The sequence below is a fragment of the Bison bison genome, unplaced genomic scaffold (genome assembly GCF_000754665.1).
Source record: "Bison bison bison isolate TAMUID 2011002044 unplaced genomic scaffold, Bison_UMD1.0 scf7180017864484, whole genome shotgun sequence".
NCBI classification, from domain to species: Eukaryota; Metazoa; Chordata; class Mammalia; order Artiodactyla; family Bovidae; genus Bison; species Bison bison.
The window spans coordinates 682,373-699,144 of NW_011495044.1; the positions used below are offsets into that span (position 1 = coordinate 682,373).

Sequence of the window (16,772 nt, forward strand, 5' to 3'; positions counted from 1 at the left end):
GGGAGCCTGAGCTCAAACCGCGTCCCTGCGTCCCCGTCCTCCCCGTAGACCGTCGGCCCGCCCCGCGGTGTCACCTGACTGATCCACGTGACCCGCGGGCGTCACGTGACCTCACATCGGGCCCGGCGCTCGGTCGCCGGCGGTCTAGGAAATTGGCGACGCCGGAATTGCAGGCGCAGAGGATTGTGGTGATCGTAGTCTCGCGGCCCGAAACTTTCTTGCCGAATACCTCGATCGTTGCCTGGCCGGTCCGTCTAGGGTCGGGCCGCACCCGCCTGCTGTACTCCCGGACACTCCGCCCAGCTCCGGCCCACCAGCCCTGCTTTCCACCCGAGCCTGCTCACCGCCGCCCTAGCTTAGTCTCCAAGCCAGTGCTGATCCCGCGGGCCTCCTCCCTGACCGTCCCACCCAGCTCGCGAGGGTGTCTGACCCGTCCCTCACTGAGCTCATGCTGTTTCCTCTGCCTGAAGCACGTTTCTTCGTGCTCACCCCAAGGTCGGCCAACACCTAATGATCTTAAGATACGTTCTTCCAGGAAGCTTTCCCTAGCCAGAGGCAGGAGAGTGCGCCCGCTCTAGGGTCTCCCGCCACCCTGGCGATTCTTATATAACTTCAATAAGATCATGTCACTCTCTTTAAATACCTCGGTGGCTCCCCTTTCCCTCGCAATAAAAACCATGGTCCTTATAATGGTCTACCAGGCCTCTTACCCTGATTGCGTAGCCTAAGTTTCTTGCTAACTCCCTCCTCTGGCTGCCCTGTTGTTGTTCAGTCACTAAGTCGTGACTCTTTGTAACCCCATGGACTACAGCACACCAGGCTTCCTTGTCCTTCACTATCTCCCAGAATTTGCTCAAACTCATATCCACTGAGTCGATGATGCCATCCAACCAGCTCATCCTCTGTCCTGCCCTTCTCCTTCTGCCCTCAATCTTTCCCAGCTTCAGGGTCTTTTCCAAAGGCTGCACTGGCCTCCTGGCCATTTCTTGAACACAATCGTACCCTCAATGCATTGCACTTGTTCCCTCAGCTTCTTCTAATTATTCACATGGTTCACTCAAAACTTCTTTCAGTCTTTGCTCAAAGTCTTCTCTGATCATCCTGTTTAATACTGTAGCCCTTTCTCTTACCCTCCTTCTCAGCGTTATATTGCTCCATAGCCCTTATTACCATTCTGCATACTGTTCTGATTGTCTTCTCCACCACAAAAATGTAAGCAACCATGGAAGGATTCCTAAACTGCTGATTTCCAGTGCTTGGCACACCCCGGGTGTTCAATCCATATTTATAGAATACATGACTGATGCTCACCTTGTCCCAATTACCACGATCAGTTTACAGAACTGCCTCTACCAGTAGACTGTGCAATCCTTGAGGGCAGAAATCACAACACCCTAACAGTGTTAGTCAGTCAGCTGTTTCTGATTCTTTGCGACCCCTGGACTGTAGCCTGCAAGGCTCCCCCCATGGAATTCTCCAGCCAAGAATACTGGTATGAGTAGCCATTACCTTCTCCAGGGGAATCTTCCCGACCCAGGGATCGAACCCAGGTTTCCTGAATTGAAGGCAGATTCTTTACCATCTGAGCCACCAGAGGGACAATGCCAATATGTCGAGATTTTCAGCAAATGAAGGGAACTAACTAAGGTGAGTCATTTTCACTTCACCCCTCTAAACCCTTAGGATCTAGCAACTCCACTTTGCTTTAAGTACCCACAATGATGGTCTATGCCTGTGTGTTTGAGCATGGTGTACCCTTTGTCCAAATGTCCTTTTCACTCCATTACTTCTGATTTGTTTTTTCCTTCAAGAGATCCAGCTGAGGTAACACCCTCTCTAAGAAGCCTCTTCTGGGCTCCAGCTGCCTCTGGGGACTTCCTTCCTCATAAAGAATACTGCTTCACCCTGTGGTAATTGCCTTTTTAGCTGCCTCTCTTCCCAGCTACACTGTGAGGGCAGGACTCCTCTCAAATATAATTCAGATCTCAACCCACAGGACCTGTGCAGGACTTGCAGTATTTGATGAATAAAAAGAAAACAAGGAGAAAAATTATCTGGTTTATTCAAGTTTCTGTGACCTCCCTGAAAAACAAATTGGAGTCAGTGTAGACCAGCAGTGCCCAACAGAACTTTCTGCAGCGATAGAAATGTCTTGGAGCTGTGCCGTCCTCTCATGTGGCTATCTGAGTACTGAAATATGATTAGTGTGACTGAGAAACTGAGCTTTTAATCTTAATTCAAATTTATGTTTGACAACCACATGTATTGTGTAGCTAAGTGTAGACCAGTGATTCTTAACTGGGGATGCTTTTGCCCCCATAGGGGACATTTGTCAACATATGGAGACATTTCTGTTTATCATAATTGGAGAGGGGTATGCTACTGGCACCTATTGGGCAGAAACCAGAGATGATGCTAAACATCCTATAATACACAAGACAGCCCATCACAAACACTTATCTGGCCCAAAACATCAACAGTGCCAAGGCTGGAAAACTGTGGTCTAAACATCTAGCACCTGCCTTTGAAAAAGACAGACCCTCAACTGCACAGCAGGAACTTGGAATGGCCAGAGGTCTTGGGTTGCTCCCAGGAGAACAGATGGCCCAGAGGCTTCAGGGAAGACCTAAAGCTGTTCCCTCGTCAAACAACAGACCTTTACCAAGCAAGTATGGGCTAAGCCTTGTGCCAGTGCCAGGACAGGACAAGACAAGACAGAGCTGGAGCCTGTCCTCAGTGAGGGGCTGCCTCAGTGAGAGGCTCCTTCAAGGATCCTGGCAGAATAGTGAGGTTGGTGCAGGGAGCACTAAAGGTCTTAAGTCCACCTGTGGCTCTGGTCCCACATGGTATCAGCTATTTCCTTCATCCTCGTAGGCGATGGCAATTCCTCGTCTTCCGCTTACAGCTCCCGTCACCGGCGTCTGACCCAGGCTGGGTTGCAGTCCTTTCCAGCTCCGGGAACTAAGGAATGAGGCTGCAGAGGGAGGGGGTTGAGGCTGAATGAGCTGAACAGGGGGGAAGGGTTCAGATGGGAGTGGAGATCTGCCACACTCACCTGCAGGGCTGCTCTCAGCCAGCTCCAGCTGGAGCTTCGGGGTCAGGGCTGAGCACCCAGGATCATCTGATGGCTTCCAGGCAGGTGGGGGTCGGAGGTCCCCAGTAATGAGTGACACATCTGGGGCATCCCATAGCTCTGAGTCAGGTGGAGGGAGGGGCACGTGGAAGGGTGAGCCTGGAAGGGAGGGAAAAAAAAGATTCATAGTGGCCCCCCAGCTTCATGCCCCAAGTGTTTCTAGTTTAGGCAGTGCCCCCACCACTCACCAGGCAATAAGTCCGCATAATGTGTGAGGTGGGGAGCCAGGCCTGGAGGTGGCCATGCAGGGTTGCAGGCCGCCTCCAGCTCACATGGTGCTAATACAGGCCTGAAGAAGCTGCCAGAAGGCTGGGGGGCAAGGGTACCCAGAGGACAGGCCAACAGCACAAAGACGTCCACCTCAGGGAAGTTGGCAAGCTTGGCAGGCGTGGGTCGCCCAAGGGCCAACACATAGCTACGCTTGCCAGCAGCCTGTGTCAAATTCCGCAAGTGTGCCAGGGCCTCCCGGTGTCGGGCCACACCCAGTGTGCCCGCCAGCAGCCCCACCACACGGGCATCTCTGGCCCTCTCTATCAGATAGCGTCTGCGTGCTCTTAGCCGCCCAGCCCGGACACCTTCATCCTGAGTCCGGCCTGTATCCGGGCAGCAGGAGGAGAAGGGCCGCCCTGGTGCCCAGCCCAAAAGCAGCCGGCTTAGGTCTGGGTCAAGATCAGGGTCAGAGATGGCCTCAGAGCCCCCCACATAGAAGGCACCATACTCTTCCAGACACCTCCCTGGAGCCAAAGGGAAGCGGCGCCCAAAACGCTCCAGGGGCTCAGGATTTGGATTGAGGGAGCCTGCTGGCAGGGGAAGAGCTGGGCTGGAGACAAGCAGGTCCAGGTACCGTGGGCGCAGAAGGGTGGCCAAGGCCTCTGGAAGAAGAAGGTGGTGTCAAGGTTGGGGCCTGGTAAAAAGGGATCCCCCCATCCCCAGGAGACTGATTGGGACCCAAAAGGAGAGGGTGGGGCCCAGCCCATGTTGAGAACTCCACAGGAGTGTACTGAAAGGGAGGAATTAAGGCACAAACTGGTCAGCCCACCCTACCCGCATGCACAAGCAAAACCCTCACCCAGGGCGTGGGCACAGGATGGCTCACTGAGCAGCACCACAGGCGCTGTGGGGTCTGGGTTCTGGGCCTCAAAGGCCTTAGCGCAGAGCTCCAAGGCTACAGATCGTTGACCGAGGACAAAGGCCACGGGCAGTGGGCGGGCAGGAGGGCTTAAGCAGGCAGGGCCAAAATGTACAAGGGCCTGAGCTCCAGCTTGCTCAGCACCCAGTACATCCACACAGCAGCTGCAGGGGAGATACCATCATGAGAGAGCTTCTCATTGAAAAAAAGTATTGCTGTCATCAATGGAAAATGTGGTCAGTGAAGAAAACCATGTTATGAAAAGACGGGGTGGGAGCTGAGTGGGACATTCAAGAGGAAGGGGACGTATGTTAAGCTACGGCTGATACGTGTTGATGTATGGCAGAAATGAACACAACACTGTTAAGCAATTCAGTCAGTTCAGCTGCTCGGTCGTGTCCTACTCTTTGTGACCCCAAGAACCACAGCACACCAAGCCTCCCTGTCCATCACCAACTCCCAGAGTTTACCCAAACTCATGTCCATTGAGTCGGTGATGCCATCTAACCATCTCATCCTCCATTTAAAAATAAAACGAAAAGACAGTGTCACTAAGAGCGAGTATCAGGAAAGGAATCATCATCATGAAGGAGAAACAAAGCTACTGAGGGGCAGACACTGTCATAAAGGAGAAACACCATCAGCCCTGGATCCCTACCTCACCCTCGATACTCAAGCTGAAGTTCACACCTGCCATAGGCTGTGTCTCCCAGAATGAACATCTTCGACCCGGTAGCCTCCTCCAGTCGTGCTGCCACGGCCCCAGCATCTCCCAATAGCTGGTCAGGGAACTGCAAGGCCACCTGTAAGCATGTATCATGGAGTCAGAACAGCCTCTCCTGCACAGAAGGTGTCTTCAAGGGAAACCTTTAAGGGAGTCCCTACCTAACCTTCCAAGCCTCTCCACCCTGCGAAGCATCTCCCCCATTCCCAGCCTCACAAAACTACCCCAAGATCCCAATCCTCTGGCAGACCCATCCGCTCCCCAACGTGCCCTCACCCGCTGACACCCCAGGTCGCGGACAAATCCAACGACTCGCTCCAGCTCGTACACTCGGTCCAGGTCTCCAAGAGGAGTGCGCAGCCCGGCAGAGCCTGCCTCTCGCTGCAGCGCCGCCTCCGCAGGGCTGCTGAAGGTAGACTCCATAAGGCACAGTTTGGGTGGCGGCAGGCAATGGGAACCTCCCTCCGTCAGCTTCAGGCCCCGCGTGCTCAAAAACAGCCCTCAAAGGGTCAGAATCGATTGGTGGGGATGGTGGGCGGGGAGGCGCTGGGGAGTCAATCTACCCTAAGCCCTTTAGCCAGCTCCTCTCCCACGACAACTCTTGTTTCTCCGCTTTACCACAACACGTGGGCCTCCCCCGGAGACTACTTCCGGGTGTTTGAGGCGGGACTGACGGCAATTATACCCGTCTAAAACTGAACTGAACTGAAAACCTGCATGGCCAATCCCCGCCACGCCATCCCGAGAACCAACGGTCAGCCTCTGAGCCTGAAGCCAATCGGAAGTGCCTCAGAGGAAGAGCGGAGGCTTGTGGGTGTTGTAGTTCTCCTGGCTCTCATCTCCTGGCGCTGGTCTTCCAGTTCAGCCTCTATGCCCCCTCAGACACACCGATTGCCTGAAAGTAACTATGCTGGTTTGAGCAGTTCCTATCCGCCTACACTGTTAAGGACTTCCCGTGCACTCTATCACCTTGGGAGGTGGCATTGCGTAATTTTTAAGTGAAATACCAAACTGCCTGGGTTTGAATATTGGGCTATGCCACGTAACTACTTACTCAAGTTATTCAACGTCTTTATGACTTGTTTCCTCAGAAGGAGGTTATAACAGTAGTACTTTTAATAGGATTGCGGGGGCAAATTAATTTCGATATAAAACTTCATAAAGCGGTCCTCTGCATAGCACATGCACTGAAATCATCCACTATTATCCTCACAGCAGTCTGTCCATTAGGCAAACATGGAGCACTTTTTGTTCACCAGGGACTCACATTCTGAGTTTAGTCTTTGGAGTAAGAGTTGTCCCATACTACAGAATGATGAAACTGTGGTTCAAAGAGGCTAACTGCCTAATAAGACACAGCAAGTCAGTGACACAATCAGTACCAAACCCAGGTCTGATTTCAGAAACTCTTCTTTACACCCTACATTCTTCCAGGTTTTATATATATATACATATATAAAACATTTGGTCATGACCGGGAGGAAGAAGACACCTGGGTGTCATGTTACAGAAGAAAAGGACAAAATGTGAAACATCTCCACATACCCCAGGAGAAATGAAAAAATCAAAAGCTGTGAATGGGGTGGAGGAGGGGTAAGGGAAAGAGCACAGGGTAACTTCAGGGAATGACATGAAAGGGAGGCTGATGCTGGCTGGTGTGGGAAGAGACTGAATGAGGATGAAGAATGTAGGGCACAGAACTTACAGAGATTGGGAAAACAGGAGAAAGACTGAGACAAACATGGGAGTAACCAGTTCTCCTATCACCTCCAGGGAGACTCATGGCTCAAGCCTGGGAGTGAGGAAAACCCAGTCCTCCTCTTGCAATTTTACTGAGAAGGCTGGGGTGCCTGAGAGGCAGCAGGGGTGGAACGATGGCTGAGACAGAAAGGGAGAGAACCCTGTTAAGGTAACAGAACAGCAGGGAACAACAGCAGGCCAGGAGCTGTCCTTGGTCCTGACCAAGCCCTGCCCATCATGTCAGGTACCACAGAAGTGGGGAGCTATGGGTTTGCAGACAACACTAGGGCTTGCCTTCCTCTTCCTCTGGGGGCCACCACGCCTCCTCCCCCACATACTCAGCCCTGCTTTCTATACCTCTCCTGAACCAAGTGTAAGTTTGGGTGCCTCCATAACCCCACACAAGAAACCCACCTTGGAATTCAAGCCGCTCTCTATTTCTTCCCTTCCAAATGAGCCCAGCCTCACCTCACCTCCAGCCGAAGGCCCCAAGTCCTTTACCTAGGAAACCTCCCACTGCCCTCAGAAATGGAACTTCCTCCACGCAGCCTTCCTCACTGGTTCCATTCTCCCAGTTTAGTGAGTAGTATGGTTGCTATGGACTAGATCAGCCTTTGTTCAGACAGAACGAGGCATGACACAAGTAGTGGTCTAGTATTCAGCGCCGTTGGTTAAATAAGTGTATGCATGCATAAACACTGGGACTAACTTAATTTGGGGGGCAGGTTGCTGACACTACTGCAGTCACCACCTACCCCGAGGGCAAGGGCAATATTTGGATGGCTCCAGTCTAGGCAGCTTGGCTGCAGTAGTGCCCCTTTCACTCTAAACCTAGAGGTTGGCTCCATCATGCCCTACCAAGGCCTGGGTCCAAGCCTCCTCCCATTCTTCCCCCAGGTTGTCTGAGATCACCCAGTCAGGTGGTGGTGGCAGTGGAAAGGAAGCAGAGACAGCAGTGCCGTGAGGGTTCAAGTTTACTCTTTGGGGATAAGGAGGGGTGAGGAGGTGTGGGTGGGACGGGGTGCCCCTCAGTAGTCAGCTGTGTAATCTGTGCCATGTAGCCCCCGGCACAGCAGTGTGAATTCTTTCACCATCTCCTTCACCCGCCTCTTGTTTACTCGCTCGCTGAAGGAGAGAAGGGAGAGCAAGTTAGCACCATTCACCACGGCCTCCGCCTCCCCGCGACCCGAGCCCAGGCCCTGCCAGCTCTGCTTACCGAAGGATCTGTTGGCTGAAGGTGTCCTTCTGTTCGGGGCTGAGGCGGGCAGAGGGAAAGCCAGGTGCCTGAAGTGCCTCCTTGATCCACACGCTCAGGAGGCTGAAGCAGTGTTTGTTCAGAGCAAATAGGATGTCGGCAAAGCAGTCCATGAGGCTGCGGGAGGCCTGGCCCCCAATGGCCTGAGGGAGATGGGTTCTTAGCACACCAGGGCCTTGGCCCATCTGCAGCAAGAAAGCCTAGGCACACCACCCACTCCTGGGCAGTTCCTCAGCCACAGTGCACATGACGAGTGAGTGCTACTTGACACAAGACAGCTGATCCTTACAGCGACCTAACAACTTCCAGCTATTTACTTGATGAAGAAACAGAGCTTAGGGAACCAAGGTGCAAGCTTCCCAGGAGGGCAGCTGCCTCAGCAGTGAGGGCCACCCCATCCCCAAACCCCGCGGCCCCACCCGCTCCATCTCACCTCCAGCACTGCTATGAGCAGCATCCGGCCATCCTCCTGTACCACCTTTCCCACAGGTTCTACTTCCCCACACCGAGGCAGCAGCTCTGTCTACAGAGGATGGAGAGGCCCGTCAGCCCCCCACCCCCATCTCCCTGGAGACAAGGCCTGCACACCACACCCCTACCCAACAGAGTCCTGAGCAGGGTGGGCGGGGTATAAGGATGGTGCAGGGCTTGGGGGTCAGCACAGGACTCACAAAGAAGCCACAAGAGGCCTTGACAGTAGGTGCTTCGGGGAACTTGAGGGCCAGCACAGCTGTGAGAGAGGCAGAGGCAGATCAGATGGGGCTCAGGGATCCTCCCGAGGGGGCCCCAGGCCCACCTGTCCACCTGGCACCCCACTTACCACACTGGAACACAGCTTTGACATCCAGTCGTTCACACAGGAACAAATCTGGCTTCCGCTTCAGAGCCTGCAGGAGGTGGAGCTGGTAAGCCCAGCCCTAGTCGACTCTAAGAATCATCCTCCCACTCACCTGCCACCCAGGCCCCAACCTCACACACCACAAGTGAAGGTTGCCAAAACCAGCCACCCAGCCATCTTTGGGGAATGAGACCACTCCAGAGTTCAGTATGTCAGGAGGGGAGCAGCCAAGGGATGCCATGTACATGTATGTGTACATGAATGCACATGTGCATGAGAGAGGTTGGGAGTCATAATGCCACAGCTTGGGCCCCAGTCACTCCCGAGCAAACACATCACCACACCCCACCCCCCACCACCAGGGCCAGACCTCCTGCAGGCTCCAGGTTGCCAGCAGTGACTTCACTTTGATTCACAGAGGCAGTTGAGGCCCCCCTTGATTTGTTAACAGGGCAGAGATGGCAGCTGTACAGGGAGCCCAGTTCACAGCGCCCCTCCTATGTCCTGCCTGCATTCCTCAGACACTCTCCAGCTTAGGAAGAGGAAAGGCAGGGCGGGAGCCTGGGAGCCACGGCCCCACCTCTCACCCAGGACAGCCTGTGTCCGGGCCCTTCTCATCCATACCCAGCCCAGGAGCCAGGGCTGCCATGTCAGGAGAAGCAGATGGAGTACAGGGGCTGAGAGCTCACCCCAAGAGGTACCAAGGCGCGAATGGCACATCCTCAGGTCATAGGAGATGCTCTGCACAGCTCCCACAGTCATCAAGCACTGCTGTCCCCCAGCAGCCCCCCAGTGCATTCCACATCAACCCCCAACCCTCCAGCCTTCATATACCTTCCACTCCCTCATTTTCACTCAAGCGCAAACAGCCCCACAGGCCCCTCACTTAAAACGCCCTACTTACCCTGTATCACACCTCAATCACATCCCTTGTATACACCATTCTCCCCATTTGCAACACACCCTCGCTACACATTCACATCCCACCCCAACCCTATCCCCAAACTATGTCCACACACCCACGCCCTCACCCTCCCCAGTTCTCTAGCACGTGCACTCTCCCCACACACACCCACACTCAAATGTCCTCACCCCAAAGATACACCCTCACACACATATCCACCCAGGCCCAGAGCACACTGTCCATTCCCACTCCTCCTACACCCCCTCTACTAGGCTGTAAGTTCCAAGAGGGTAAGAACCGTGTGTGCTTTTGCTCACCATTACATTCTCAGCACCTACCACATGACCAAGCACATATAACACACTCAAAAAATATCTGTGGAGTGATTAAACAAAGAAACACATCATGGACCCCAACCCATAGGAGCCCCCAACTCACAGGAACTCCCTGACACACATACTAACCCCACATTCCCACAGCCTGACACATGTATCTTCCCAAACATACACCCCTCACACAGACACACCACTACCGTATATACTCCTTCCCTCCATAACACGCACTCCCACAGCCCAAATCACACACCTCCACAAACATCGACACTCAGACTCCATCCATGTCTAATGCACATCAGCACACAACACACATCAGTGCACAGGCTCACTACAGCTACACATTTATTCTGACACTCAGAACAATACACATGCTACTCACAGCAGCCATGTGATTTCTGTTCCCTGCCCAAACTGGACTCGAAACACACGAGTCAGTTCTGAGACACTTAAACACACACCAGACACATCTCGCAATGGAGCCAGCACCCCACCTCCCAGCAGCAGCAGGACCTGTCTGGCAGCCCAGCGACAGCCGAGCTCTGGGCTTCACTGCAGCACATTCAGCTTGGCCCCTCCCTCGGAGCTCCTCCCAGCCTCCCTCTCAAGAGCAGGCTGGGGGCACTGAGGCAGGCAGTTCCCCGCAGGAGCACGGGGACAGTGAACCCCAGGCCCTTCAACTCCGGTCCTGCCCCTGAGCTCTTTGGTCACTTTGGGCCCACAGGAGCTGCTGGGCACGGTTACCACCCCCTCCCATGCCCACCCCTCAGGCCAGCCCAGCTCCCTCCCTTTGGGATCAGCCTCTCCCTGGTCTCTGTGGAAGACTGAGCTAGTTGAGGCAAAGGGGCACTAAAGGAGGATGTTGGGTTGTCAACTTCCACGGAAACAGATGAAGAAACTCTATTCAACTGAACAGAAAAAAAAAATTTGTCAACAGAAAGCTAAAAATAGGCTTAAATTGAATTTCAACATAAGAGAAAGAGAAAGAGAGAGAACAGAACGTGAATGAATAAAACTAAAACACACCTGTGCCAGGAGTTGCATAAATGAATCAACAATATCAGGATGATCCCTGGGCCCTAAAATATAATAAAGATGGAACTTAAGAAAAAATTATACAAACAGCAACTCAACCTCATATAGTTATGTGGGACTGAGAGCCTGCAGGGAGACAGCGTGGGGCACATGAGCAGCAGGAAGCAAGATAAAGAAACAAAACATACAAAAACCATGAACTGGGAGAAGCCCAACAGAAAGAGACGGCAAAGTGAAGGACGGTCTGCCCCAGCTCCCTCCCAAGGGGCCTTCCACCTACTCTTCACTCCTCCTCAGGTCAGTCCCCAAGGACCCTGCAGTGCCTGAGCGATGCTGGCCACCATGTAGCTGGGCAAACAGTCCCCACACTCTTGTTGTGGCCTCTGGCAGACTGCAGTGGCCCTACACTGCTTCTGATCACATACCTCCCCATCACTTATCATCAAGAGGAGGGCAGGGCTGGTGGGAGATTGGTCCTTGGTACTGCCATGGGAGGCCTGGCTGAAAGCCCTTCCTGGGCATCAGGGTCTGAGCAGGTGTCCTCTCCCTTCCTTGCCCTTAAGGCTCTTGGTCTACACAAAGAAAAGAATCTACAGGGTTCTCTTAATCCAGAAGACTCCTTCTTGGGTTTGGCAGTGCCTGATATGCTGTGGGGCTGGCCAGTCAAGGCCCAGGGGAAGGAGCTGCATGATGAGGCAAAAATGAGAGCCCCGCCCACAATGCCCCTCCGCATGGACACAGACTCAGCAGAGAGCCGGGCTCAGGGCTAACGACCCCCTCCCACCATTGGGACGCACGAAGAAAGAGGGAAACCAGCCAGTGTGTCACCCCGCGGTGCAGTGGGAGGGCAGAGCCCGAGGGAGGTATGGCAAGACCGGGACAGCGAAGCAGGTGAGGGGGGCATCCTGTCCTGTACGACAACCAACAAGCCCAACAGGTAGGACGTTGGACACTATCCTGCCTCCAGTTCTGATGACACTTTCAGCAAGGACGAGGCATGGCCTGGAGCTCCTGCCTGGCTGCTCCACTCTCAGGAGGAGATGCTGTGGAAACCCCTGCCTGAGATACCACTAAGCAGCTGTGTGATCTTGTGCAAGCCATCCACGTTCAGTTTCCCCGACTGTCAAGTCGATAATCATCTCTTCCCTACTTCCTTCAGGCTGTGAGAAGCCCTTGATAAAGCCTGTCCCTTCCACATCTGCCCCCTAAGTTACTCAAGTCCTGTAATCAAGTCCTGTAAAGTGAGGCCCAACGTACCCAAGCCTGGGGTCCCTGTAGATGGCAGGTTTGAGGTTCAGCAGCCGCCCTGCTAGAGGTGGGCTGGACAGTGAGGAAGAAAGGCTCCAAGAGCAAGGAGACCTTGCCTCCTTTCTTCAACAGTGTCTGGTGTCTGCTCTCTGCTGGCCTTGTTCCGAGGGATGCAGAAGGAAGAGACCCAAGCCTGCCCTTGAGGGGCTTAGTCCAGGGAGGGAGACAGTCATGGAAGCTGCTTACTGAGTGTGATCAACGCTGTATCAGTGGTGCGTGCCCATGCAGTTCTGGAGCAAGGTCAGAAGCAGCCAGCTCTGCCTCAGAGAAGCCTCTGAGGACTGATATAGGGGTACGGCATGGAGGGGAGAGAGCCTACCCAGTGAAGGGCACAGGGCAATCCAGGCAGAGGAGTAGGGCACAGAGGTCAAAGGGGGCATGATGGGGGAAGTATCAGGGTGGCTGAACTGCTGGAGCCATCAGGAATGACTGCTGAGAAGTATGCAGGTCTGTCACGCACTGGCGGGCAGTGGAACCATGAGGGTGATGGTGACGGTGATGGGGAGCAACGAAGGGCTTTAAGCCAGGGAGGGAAAAGTCCTCAGATCTATGTCTTATAAAAAATATTACAGCTGCTGGGTGCAGAACGGGTTGGAGAAAGGCAGATGCCAGGGAAACCAGTCAGAAGATTGCTGAGGCGATCCAGATGGAGCAGTGGCCATGGAGGGTGGGGAGAGGTGAGGCTGAGGAGGACATCTGGTTTCTGGCTCAGATTTCTCCCCACTCTGGAAACAACCCATGGTCCACCAGAGCAGAGGTCAGCATCAGGGGACCAAATACTGAGGACAGAAGCAGAGAGCACTCTGGCTCCAGCTAAGACTCCTGGTGAGCCTCAAGCCTGTGAGCATGACTCTAGGCAAAACTCAGGAGGCTGACGGAACAACGTTGTTTCTTCTCCAAGTGAGAAGCCTGGGTTAGGCAGCAGGGGAAGCCTGGAGCCCCCTACTCCCAACTTCTCTCAGGCAGAGGGCCGTAGTGACTGGGGGGCTGGGATCACAGCCAAAGGCTTCTGGCCTAGAAAGGAATGAGTCTCAATGCAGGGAAAGGAACCAGCACTCTGTGAGAACATCATGTGCAAAACCCCCAAGCCAGGGGCCCAAACGATGCTACATTAATACCTACTAACAGTCCTAGCAAGTATCTGACATCCCCATTTCACAGATATGGAAACAAAGGCTCTGAAAAGGTATGTGACTTGCCCAAGGTCACACAACTAGTTGGTGGTGATGAGCTTAGACTTTAGGTCTAGCTGACTTCGAAGCCCATGTTCTTGCCACCTTTCATTCTATGCCAAAGGAAATGGAGCCAAGCTGGTGCTCCGAGTCCCTCAGAGCTTCCAGCCCCACCTTCCCCCACACCCGGCCTGGCCCTGAGCCCAGGAGAAGACATCAGTCACTCTCTTGTCCACTTCCACCTAAGGTGTCAACTATCTGTAAGGTGACAGCTGTGCTGGGCTTGATCCCGTTACTTTCCCGTCAAAACCCATGTGCAACTCAGGGGCGAGAGGAGAACAGAGTGGGCAGCTGTGGCTCCCCAGTCAGGGAGGCAGAGGCAGTGGCAGTGGCGGCAGCAGCAGAGACCCTGGTCGGGACCTACCTTGCTGGAAGAGGGTGAGTGTGACGGAGGTGACGAGCAGGAAGAGGGCCTCGATGGGGGGAAAGTGGGCAGGCTCATGAGCAAAGATGTGGACCAGCTGCAACAAAGCAGGGGATGCTGGTCAGCGGAGGCCCTGGCCCACCAGGACAGGCCAGCGTCCCTGGAATGCAAGCGAGGACTCCTGCCAGAGCAACCATCCACCCTACTCCACCCACCCGCCCAATCCCTGGGTCAGATCTCTGCCTGGGATGAAGGCCCACCTGTCGAGTGAGGTCAAGAGCAGAGGCCTGGGGGATGGTGCTGTACATCCGCCCCAGCATCTCACACAGCTGTGGCACCATGGGGGCAAAGTCATCCAGCAGCGTCTTAACGGACTTCTCAAAGATAGCGCACACCGCCTGGGAAGAAAGCAAAGGGGGCCTGGTCAGCAGGTCACCGCTGGCTGCAGCAGAACGGAGGCCCTGCACAGAGGCCTAAAAAGGGGGCCCTACCCACCAGCCTGCCTGGCTCTGTGAACCCTGGAAGGTAGGCTAGTCTGACCCTCACCCTGGAAGGCAAGAGGCTGAAAAGCCCCTCTCAGAGGGGCTGAGGATGGAACTCTGTAACTTAACTCCAGCTCCTTACATCTCCACGGCCTCTCAGGGAGCAACAACAGTGAGAACCGCCTGCACTGGAGGGAACCAAGGCAGGTGTCTGGACGCTAAAATGGATCCTGACTGGCACTCAGCCCCAGCATCACAGCCTTGGGTGGAGCACTTCTTGTGACACCAGAAAGTTTCTTCCCCAGAGATTCTGAGTGTCTATGGGGTAGGATTCGTCTCCTTCACTTCCTCCAGATCATAGCAAGCTGAGGTGGTGGAAGCTCCATCTCTGAGCAGAGTCACCATAGGGGCTGATGGCAAGGGTCAGCACTCACCTCTACCACCTGGGCATCATTCAGCCATTTGCTCAGCACCTTCTGGATAAGCTGGAAGACCTGCTGCAGTACCACCACCACCTGAAGACACAGGAAGAAGTGAGGTGCCCCCACCAGCACTCTCGCCCACCCGAGAAGGACTATTTGGTAGTTGGAGGTAGGCCTGGAATTTCAAACCTATAACCCCAGACTGCATGCTGAAGACTTGGTACACAGGACCCCGGGGAAGGAGTGCTTTGCTGAATCCCCATGAATCAAAGATACCCTGAATTCTAAGGATCATCTTAGAGGAAGCCTCAAACTGCAAGCTTCAGAAGACTATTAAAACTTTGTAATCTTTTTAAAAAGTCACTCCCTATCTACTTCTGCTCAGTAAAAGCATTTTAGTGCCAAAGGCCTATGGACCAGCCCCTGAAGAAGCAGAGATACTGTCTCACCCAGATAGGCTTAGGGTAGAGAGCCCCAAGGGATGTGTAGAAATGGGCAGCTTATGGTGGAGCAGAGCAGCCTGAGGTCCTGGGAGGTGAGGGAAGGAGGGATGATGACTACCATAGAAGAAGGAGGGGTTCTTTGGGAGGACAGTGGCTTTGGTTTGGTCTGGAGCCAAAAGGGTGACCGATACTGGAGTGGGGAGTTGAGCAGAAGGACCAGGATACCGTGGCTAACCTTTTCTCCAGGAGAAAACACTGGAGGGGTACTTGGAACAATGACTAAAGCAGTCCCTCGCATCTGTACAGAGTTTTACAGTATGCAAAGTACTTTTAATCAAGACTATACGGGCTGTTCAGCACAGTTCTATAAGATGAGCATCAGATATCCTGATGTTCCTAGTTTTGAATGGGCAGCTGAGGCTATAAGTAGTCACCCCAACGTCCTGTGCCAAGCTTACCACAGCAGTTATCACAGTGCTTTGTGACAATCTGTTTACATGTATTTCCTCTAGACCAAAAGCCACTCAAAGGCAAGAACTATTACATGTGGAGTATGTAAGCACCCTTAGTGCCTGTAGAGGACAGTGAATGCTAAAGTAGAAGGCCCCACTGAGTTGGGGGTTATACAGGGTACCATAATTACATCACTTAAGATGTATAATGTCAGTGTCGCCCATGGGGAGAAGGAAACACTATAACACCACCCCAGTTAGGCTAGGAACAAAGACAACATCACCCACAGGACTGAGTGAGACAATGACATCACTCCCTACAGAGCAGGGGGCAGTGGGAGGGTCATTCACAGGGTCAAAGGACCAAATGCATCATGCCCCATGGGGCCAGGGAAACAATGACAATATTACCCATAGAGTTCAGGGGTGACTATGACATTCCCACAGGGTTGGGGGTGGGGGGGCAGTGGCAATGACAACATCACCCACGGGGTTGGGTCCCTGTGGCACTGGCAGCTTCCGGAGCTCAGGGCCTTCATGATCATCCTCATGATGACTGACGTCCAGTGTGGTGAAGAGGTTGGAGAGAAGCCCCAAGATGTGGACAATGGCCAGCTTGTTGGAAGGATTAGGCTACGGGGAGAAGGGAACCAAGCTCTGGATCTCCCAACCCTGACTGCCAGCCCACCCCTCAGCAGCTAAGCCACAGCCCACACAAAGGGCAGCCCCAGAGACCCACTGCTGCTTGCAGCCATATACGACACATACACACACACACGTGCGCAAGGGTTCACTCACGATCTCTTCTGCCAGCTTCTCCAGCTGCTGGATATATGGTGAGATGAGCGAGTGCAGGTTTTTAAGGATCTCCTCCACTTGCAAGGCCGACAGCAAGAAGCCCAGTGCCTGCATCAGCCACATGCACTGGCTTGTCTGTGGGGCAGAGCACAGAGGGGCAGTCCCCGAGACGCCCAGCTGT

At 53.8% G+C, this 16,772-nt stretch overlaps 2 protein-coding genes across 4 annotated transcripts in view; both read right to left on the reverse strand.

Moving 5' to 3' along the window:
* Nucleotides 1-2,044: 2,044 nt before the first annotated feature.
* On the reverse strand, nucleotides 2,045-7,587 carry DPH2 (DPH2 homolog (S. cerevisiae)). Its single transcript, XM_010862596.1, has 6 exons — nucleotides 5,263-7,587; nucleotides 4,953-5,065; nucleotides 4,203-4,426; nucleotides 3,322-4,005; nucleotides 3,056-3,232; nucleotides 2,045-2,974 (listed from the first exon to the last, which is right to left on the reverse strand). Exons 1-6 carry the CDS (start codon nucleotides 5,407-5,409, stop codon nucleotides 2,850-2,852), a joined length of 1,470 nt encoding a protein of 489 aa, XP_010860898.1. The 5' UTR covers nucleotides 5,410-7,587; the 3' UTR covers nucleotides 2,045-2,849.
* A 95-nt stretch (nucleotides 7,588-7,682) lies between these two features.
* IPO13 (importin 13) overlaps nucleotides 7,683-16,772 on the reverse strand; it is a 19,688-nt gene continuing 10,598 nt past the window's right edge. For 2 of the 3 annotated variants that reach the window (XM_010862594.1, XM_010862593.1), the window contains exons 10-20: nucleotides 16,592-16,726; nucleotides 16,283-16,426; nucleotides 14,911-14,991; nucleotides 14,255-14,392; nucleotides 13,995-14,091; nucleotides 11,082-11,134; nucleotides 8,802-8,868; nucleotides 8,653-8,711; nucleotides 8,415-8,504; nucleotides 7,943-8,124; nucleotides 7,683-7,851 (exon numbers count right to left, since the gene is read on the reverse strand). In XM_010862594.1, coding sequence (XP_010860896.1) covers nucleotides 7,755-7,851; nucleotides 7,943-8,124; nucleotides 8,415-8,504; nucleotides 8,653-8,711; nucleotides 8,802-8,868; nucleotides 11,082-11,134; nucleotides 13,995-14,091; nucleotides 14,255-14,392; nucleotides 14,911-14,991; nucleotides 16,283-16,426; nucleotides 16,592-16,726 — 1,143 coding nt within the window. In that variant the 3' untranslated portion in view covers nucleotides 7,683-7,754. The other variant, XM_010862595.1, reaches the window with a different exon arrangement.